The 7,668-nt window shown below is 56.5% G+C and overlaps 1 protein-coding gene across 7 annotated transcripts in view; it reads left to right on the top strand.

The window, feature by feature from the left end:
- The first annotated feature begins 583 nt into the window (after nt 1–583).
- MYT1 (myelin transcription factor 1) overlaps nt 584–7,668 on the top strand; it is a 69,597-nt gene continuing 62,512 nt past the window's right edge. For 3 of the 7 annotated variants that reach the window (XM_075438808.1, XM_075438807.1, XM_075438806.1), the window contains exon 1: nt 584–682. In XM_075438808.1, coding sequence (XP_075294923.1) covers nt 658–682 — 25 coding nt within the window. In that variant the 5' untranslated portion in view covers nt 584–657. Of the gene's footprint in view, nt 683–5,038; nt 5,223–5,405; nt 5,801–7,668 lie in introns of those variants that run through there. The other 4 variants (XM_075438810.1, XM_075438811.1, XM_075438812.1 and 1 more) reach the window with 4 other exon arrangements.

The raw sequence follows: 7,668 nt of genomic DNA, 5'->3' as shown, positions 1-7,668 counted from the left end.
CTGGACTCCACCAAAGCATCTAACGAGCTGCGTGTGGCCATCGTTAGACCACCATTTCTAAGCAGACTTGGCCAAGCAAGAGGTCCAGTGACCCGGCCCGAGCCCCCCAGCCTATGCACTGCCTGCAGGGTCGTGGCCACATCCCCTGGCCCAGCCCCGGGGCGAGCTGGGGATCTGCCACTCTGCAAGCAGATACAGTGATTTTGGGGGTCTCCCTGACGTAGTGGAGGTAGATGGGGATCCCTAGGGATGCTTGGCCTGGAGGGGGGGGGATTCTACTCCCCCCCCACCATTGGGCTGTGTAGGTTGTCACTTCATCTCTCTCCTAATTACAGAGAGAAGCGAGGCGCTGAGACCCCGACCGCTGGGGAGGACGGGTCCCCTTCCCCAGCTTCTCCCCCCCTGCCCAGCCGGGAGGGGCGATGGGGGGGGACACCCGCACTGGAGCCATTGTGCGGGGCCCCCGCCGATTGGCCGCCGAGTGCGCTGCAGTGATTTTGCGGCGGGGTCCCATTGGCCGTCGCCAGGCATAAGTTTTTGCTCCGGACGGCAACTTTTCCCAGGGCCGATGGAGTAACGGCGGGCGGCTCCGCTCCCGCACCGCCCCGCACCCCCCCGCAGCCCCCGGGCGGAGGCAGCCGCCGCTGCCCGGCAAGGATGAAGCTCTGCGGGACTTTCCTCGGTTCGTAGCCGGGCGGCGGTGGATGGATGGGGGGGGTGTGGGGGTGTGTGAGGGGGTTTTGAGCGCGTCCCCCTCCCCATTTCTCCTCTAAAGCCCTCGAGCAGCTTCATTCTGCCTCAGCCACGCCTTGGCAAAGCGGCTCGGGCGTGGGGGGAGGGGGGATGGCGAACCCACAAACTATCCCCTTGTTTGCGGGGGGGTTTTCCCCCCGAAAGCACGGTGGGAAGCGGTACCCCGAGTGTGTGTCAGAGCGCTGGTTTCTCGTGTTCGCCTTTAGTAACGGAGGTCCCGGGTTCATTTCCACCCCCCCACCCCCCCCCCCGCTTTGCTCCGGGCTCAGCTGCGAAGGGCTACACCTGGGGGGGGGGGGGGGGCAGTGCTCGGCCCCCGGTGCTGCTGCTCCGGGGCACCGGCGGGGCTTTGTCCCCGCTGCCTCGGGTTTCACCTAATTACAAAGGACGAGGGGGGGGGGGGGGAGGTAGGGAGAAAATCCTGTTTTCTGCCGCTTCTGGTCACAGCTCTGCCGGGGGAGGGGGTGTTTGGGTGTTTGGTTTGCTTTTGTGGCTTCTCCCCACCCCCCGCACATCGCGGGGCAATAAAAGGGCGAGGGGGGTGTTATTAAATAAAAAGTTAGTTCGTGCCTGTTCAGCTGGGTGTGTTTCAGTGCCTGCATTAACCGAGGCACAAAGGAGAAAGTTTTGGGATAATGCGAGGTGCCTTTTGCAGAAGATGGTGATTGCTCCAATTGCTGTTCTTAGAGAGAAAAGCCCTCTAGATTTGGGGCAGACAAAGACTTTGCCTCTTCGGGAAGGAACCGCCCAAATCGGGGAGCAGGGGCGCGCCGGAGAGCGAGCAAAGGGTTATTAAAAGTTTTTTTGTGTGTGTGTGTGCCTGTGCATGTTGTTCCATCTGCCAGGGGCCTGTAGTGGGCAGGTTTCTTTGCAACCCTTCAGCTGTTCCATATACAATATTAATGCTGGCCATTTCTATTCGGCATACAACAGCACTAATTGTAGTCTGAGGCATTAAGGCAGCCAGCCCATCTGCATAGAAGCTTTCAGAAAGAAACAAGGGGAAAAAAATCTTTCACCCCCAGCTGGTATCCGGAGAAGTTGGTGCCAATTACAAATGCGTAAAGTTTGAGATCTAATTTACTTTGAAACAGACTCAAAGAAGGCAGAGAAACGCAGCGTGGCGGTTTTATGCCTGTATTTACACAAGCAAACGCAGTTTCATTTTAAATAATCTCAAACTTGAAACACTCGGTGGGAAAACATGATCGTGGCAAGATTTAAAAAAAAAAACAACCAAGTTGCACAGAGCGGTGAGGGGACGTGAAGGGAACCTATTTTTAAAATCCCTTTTGGCATTCGCTGCTGCAGGCGAAAGGCAGGCAGGGACCCGCGGAGCATCCGTCCCAGGCAACGCTCTGGAGGCGAAAATCCGTGCATATTGACTTTATACCTCTATATACCTTTATACAACTTTATACCTCTCTGTCGTGTATATATATATATATACACACTTTATACCTCTCTGTCCTATATATATATATATACACACACACTTTATAGCTCTCTGCCCTATATATATACAGCTCCCTTCAGGGAAGCGGCGGCTCCTTCAGACCCGGGAACGCCCAGTAATGCTCTCCTCCCTGGAAACAGCTCTGAAGCGACTCTGCAGACTTGGAGAGGGGGGAAAAAATAAGCTAAAAAATGCCCAAAATGGTCGGAAAGGCTGAAAAAGCGGCGGGGCCGGAGCTGTCCACCGGCGTGGTGCTGACCCGGCGCCGCGCTGCAGCCCACGCGTGGCCTCGCTGCCCCCCCGGGCTCCTCCAGCGTGGGTGGGGGGCGGAGGATGATGGCCGGCCTGACCTGGAGATCTGCAGGGGTTTGGGGGGGATGTGGGGGGCTGCGAGAGGGGGATTCCTGGAGTTGGCGGCGATTGGAAGCTGCGGGTCTGGCGCTGTGTTCGCAGGGGTTTGGGGAGGTTTTGAGGGGAGGGGAAGCGCGGGGAGTTTGGGAACAAAGCAAGGCCAAACCCCCCCTCTCGCAACCCGGAGCTTAGCAGAGCGGTATCAAAGCTGTCAGCTGCCTCAGGGCTCCTAGGTGCGTCGCATGTTAATAAGTGCAACAACAGCAAGAATAAAATTCATCTGTGCCAACGCTCGGCGAGGCACAGGTACACTCGCCCGCGTGCATGCTCACAGACACGGAGCACGCATGGACACAGATTTATGTGGAAACACGCAAGTAAACAGACTTCCCTCCTGCCTTCTAGCCCACCTATCGTGCTTTTGTTTCTCAAGTTTTAGCGTTGCGTCTCCCAGTGAAACCGCGGTCGAGAGGAGCAGGCGGCATTGCGAGCGGAGAGGAGCCGAGTCCTCGCGTCCCTCCCTGTGATCCTATCGCTGGGGCAGAACAATGGAGATGCCGTGTAGCACCAGGCCTGCTGCCTGCAGATAAGAGTTTAATAGAATTTCTGAATGCCAAAGGTTTAGGATGTAAAATATCCCTGTCTTCGTGGCGTGTCCAAAGGAGATAGAAAATGGCTTTTCAGGAGCACTCTCTGCTGAATACCTCCTTTCTGGTAGGGGTTTAGGAGTGCACCAGGCTTGCAAGCCGTGGAAATGAGCATCGTCAGCATCTCCAAAGCAGCCTCAACAGTTTTAAAATCCATATTTCTGTCACCCTCTCCTCGATAAAACGCCAGAGATGGGAAATCAAATCCCTCTCCCAGTCCATGCACTGGGAAACGGCCCGCGGGTGGGACGGGGTTGCATCCAGCACTGGGGCAAGCTGCCAGGCGGGTGTCCTGCAGAGCGAACGACGGGCATGGGCTCAAACTTCGGAAGGGTTGAGGGGTTTTCCCCCTCCCCCTCCCGCCTGCACCTAACCTGAGTGGCGTGGGGGGGAGCTGGAGGGGGGCGGCCGGGGCTCCCGCAGCTCCGGAGCTGGAGTTTCCCGCAGGAAAACGCATCCCCGGGAGGATTCATCTTTTCCTGCCAGGCTCTGCCTCCGCTCTCTGGAGGCTCCTGGGGTTCCCCTCCGTTTGTGAGCTCCCATATCTTTTTGGGAAATCTTCATTAAGACGACGGTAAAGACTTCACCGTCTCGGCGATGCTGGGGACGGCGTGAGGGGGCAGGAAAAAGCGCTGGGTAGCAAGCTGACCCCCCCATCCCCCTACCCCCCCAACTCCGTGGGGCTGCAGCAAGCCTGCTGTTCCCCCCTCCCCTTCCCCCCGCTATTTCCAAAAAGTTGCGATCCAAGCGCGAAAGCTCCCGGCTGGAGTCGGGGGGGGGGGGGGGGCCGTGCCAATGCCCTTCCCGGCTCCCGGGGGTCCCCCCAAAGCCGCCCTCCCCCCAGCTCCCCCAGGGCTTTCTCCTCCCGGGGTGGCCGGATCCCGCCCGGCAGAAGCATCTTCAAGGAAAGATGATGCCAGCTCCCGGGAAGCGCGGCTCTTGCTGGGAGAGAATGGAAAGAACACGCACTTCTCCTCGCCTGGAAACAGTCCCCAAACTCTTTTAGTCACCGTATTCTTTTAGGACTTCTCCCGATGTTCTCCTTCCCATCGCGAAGCCCAAAAAGCAACCGCCCGAGCGGCGATCCGACCTTCCCGGGCGAGGCGATGCCTGCTGGGAATACGCGGTGTCATTTGGCTTTTTTTCTCTCTTTAAGGGGTGGAAAAAAAGAAAAATATTTATACACCTTTAAACCACTCGCTTTTGAATATGTATATCAGCTAATACGCAATACTTCCAGGTTCCTAGAGGCGATAAATTTCCCAGTCTGTTCTTTATGGTGATAGGTCATCTTCCTAACCACCAATAAATATTGTAAAGTACTTTCGCTGGAGCTGTGCTAACCCAGGGCATCTGTCACTCGCTGCTTGCCGCTATTAGGAATTATTGGGCCGTACCACGCGCTGGGATGCGCGGGGGGGGACACGGCACGGCGCTCGTCGCGCTCGCCCTCCTTTTGTGTCGCTGCGATCAAAGGAGCCCCGAGCCTCGTGCATATTAATTATGAATCAGCTCGGGTAAAATCCCTCTCACCTTCTGCTGGGGGTCGGGGAGGGGGGGGAGCGGGAGGGGAGAGGGGCTGGCGGGGCTGGGAGAGCCCCAACTCGCCGCGCACTCCAGTCAGCGGCTCCATCCCTCTCTCTCTCTCTCTTTTTGATGCTATACTGTAAATTTATTTCACCTCGGAGAGTAAACAGATATATTGCAACCCCAAGGGTTCATGGGTAGTGTATTTACAAAGGGAAGGCGCAGCAAGCCCCCTCTGTGCCATTTCCATTAATGAGAGCGGTCATTAAGTAAATGAGACATTGCCTTTAGCAGGCTTAAGAGTTCACACACTAAGGAGTATCCGATATTTAATTGAAAGCAACAACCCGTCTTACACGCGTGTTACTGGTGTAGGGAAGTGGGCTGCCCTCCAAGAACTCTCCCCCCACAACCTCCCCCATGCAAATTTCATGATTGGTTTCCGTGATGTCATTTTGCAAAGGGGCAGACAATAGCTGTGGGGAAAGGTAAGTCAATATTATGTTCTTTCGCTGACAAAGGCAGATAATGCTGGCTTTTTTTCTTTTCTCTTTTTTTTTTCCCCTCTTTTCTTTTTTTTTTTTCTTTTTTTTTTTTTTTTTTTCTTTCTTCCCCCCTCCCTTGGATTGAGGCAGCGGGGAAAGGCTTTCGGAGCGCACAGTTGATGTAAACAGACGCAGGCGTTTCGCCTTTCGGGCACGAAGGCTGGGTTGTTGTTTTGAAAATTGCACTGGAGAACCGAGGGGATTTTTATGATGATCATCACGCTCCTAGGTCCATCTTTGCTCGCTCGCTCGCTGGCTGGCTGCGAGACGCTAGTGAACATGTTACGCTTCTGACTGAAAAGAGGTTGAATGAGGCGAGGAAGGAGGAAATTTATTTAAAAAGAGAGAAAAAAAAAAAAAAAAAAGAAGCACAACGTCGCATTCGGCCGGGAAACTTTCTGAATATTTCTGGAAGAGGATGCTCGCCGGGTTCGTGGACCGCGAGATCGGTGGATGTGTACCCGGAGGGAAGCGTGCGCGGTGTTAGCAGCAGACGCTCCGCGCCCGCGGAGCTGCCGGAGGTGCTGATGGCGATGCGCGCCCGCGGTGCGGGGACCGGGGCTCCGCGCGTCCCTCTCCGGCCTCTACCCCCCCCAACCCCTCCAACCTCCCCAACCCAGACCCCTTCCCGCAAAAACTCCAGCCCAAGTCCGCAGTTTTACTCCCTGGAGCTCCGCGGGAGCGGGGGGGGCCGCGCCGATGGACGCAGGTGCGGGGGGCTCCCGCTCCGGTCGCCCGCCGGGGGCTCGCTCTTGCCTCTGGCAGACTTCTCTTTTTTTTCCCTCTGTTTTTTTTTCCCCTTTCTGTTTTTTTCCCCCTCTTTCTGTTCCCCCCCCCTTTATGTTTTTTTGTTCCCCTCTCTGTTTTTTTTCCCCCTCTCGTTTTTTTTTCCCCTCTCTGATTCCCCCCCCCCCCCGTTCCCCCCCCCCCCCCTCCTCAATATTGACTACTTCGGAGTTCTCTATTTATAGCGGCGAGGAACAAGGGAAGCGTGCCATGTTGGTGGATTTCTCCCTATACATCGGCCACGAGAGAAATCTGCCGGTTCTTATTTTTAGCCAGCTCGGAAGAGGCTTTTCTTGGCTAATCTCTTTATCAATTTTAGCAAAGTTGTTTGTTGGGTTTTTTTTGGCGTGTTATTTCTGTTTGTTTGTTTTGGTCGTTGTTGTTTTGTGGATAATCGGGGGGGAGGGCGAAGGGAAGGGGGCTGGCGCCTGAGGTTACGCGATCGACCCCGGCGAGTTAGGCTGAGTTTGGGGAGCAGTTTGCCGGCGGGTAGGACCGACCCTCCCCGGGGGGGCTCAGCACCTTCCGAGGCTCCCCCACGCTAAGGGGCAGGTCGCGGGGATGAGCACCGACCTGGCGGGGAGGGGGGGGGGAGGCAGCTCCCCTCCCGCTATTGTTGAGCCCCCCCGCTCCGAGCAGCCGCTGAAAACAAGTGCAGAAAGCCCAGGCTAAACCCCCGCCATCGCCCTGCCACTACTTTTAGTTATTTATTTTTTCTTTTCTTTCCCTTTCTCTCTTTCTCCTTGGCTCATCTGCTGTTATTATCAGCCTTTTCCATATGGCCACTTTAATTAATGCCAGACAAAAGGGGGTTTGGGGCGGGGGGGTGGGGTGGAGGGAGAAATCCAGGAATTAGGGTTTATAGTTGATTTGTCTCTGATGCTGTCATAGAAACCAGAAGCAAAGATGCCGCCTTTCCACTTCTTTGTATGATCCTGTTTATTGTTCCCGAGCGGCGCAGGCTGGAGCAGGCGCAGGCTGCAAAGCGCAAAGCATCGCCTGCTGCCGCTGCGGCCCCGGGAACCCGGGCGCGACTCGTCCCCTTCGGCTCTGCTCTCCCCAAGCTCTCCCCTTCCTTCCTTCCCCTCTTTCTCCTGCCTCGGGAAGACGCGAGGATAACTTCTTTTTCCTTGCTTTTTTTCCTTTTTTTTTTTTTTTTTCTTTGGCAAATGGTTTAGGGATCTGTGGGATTCCCAAAGGCGAAAAGAGTCGGAAAACTCCAGAAAGTTGGGTTTATCCCTTCGCAGCGAGCAGACGGGAGCTGCCCCTTGCTGTCCCGGCGGAGTTGGGGTCCGCGTACCCCGGAGCGGGGGGTCCGGGTCTGTCCCGGGGTGCCGTGACGGCGGGGGGCACCGTCCCGCGGCGGTGGCAACTTCCCGGGGTCCCGTAGGAAAGCCAGAAATGCCCCCCCAGCTCCTGCGACGGGGGTGCCCGGGGCACTGCCCAGCTCTGGAGGGGGGTCCCGCTGCGGGACGGTGCTTTAGGTCACTGCCAAGGCTGGCGTTGGTGGCTTTGGGACGGGGGGAGGGGGGTCCCTTCCCTTTGGGCAAACCCTGGGCTGGAAGAGGGCGAGAACCCCCACCCCTGAAGAACACCGATCTCC

The sequence above is a fragment of the Opisthocomus hoazin genome, chromosome 18 (genome assembly GCF_030867145.1).
Source record: "Opisthocomus hoazin isolate bOpiHoa1 chromosome 18, bOpiHoa1.hap1, whole genome shotgun sequence".
In the NCBI taxonomy this organism is placed as follows: Eukaryota; Metazoa; Chordata; class Aves; order Opisthocomiformes; family Opisthocomidae; genus Opisthocomus; species Opisthocomus hoazin.
Note: the sequence above shows the minus strand (reverse complement) of the source record. Positions and strands in the feature narration are given on the sequence as shown.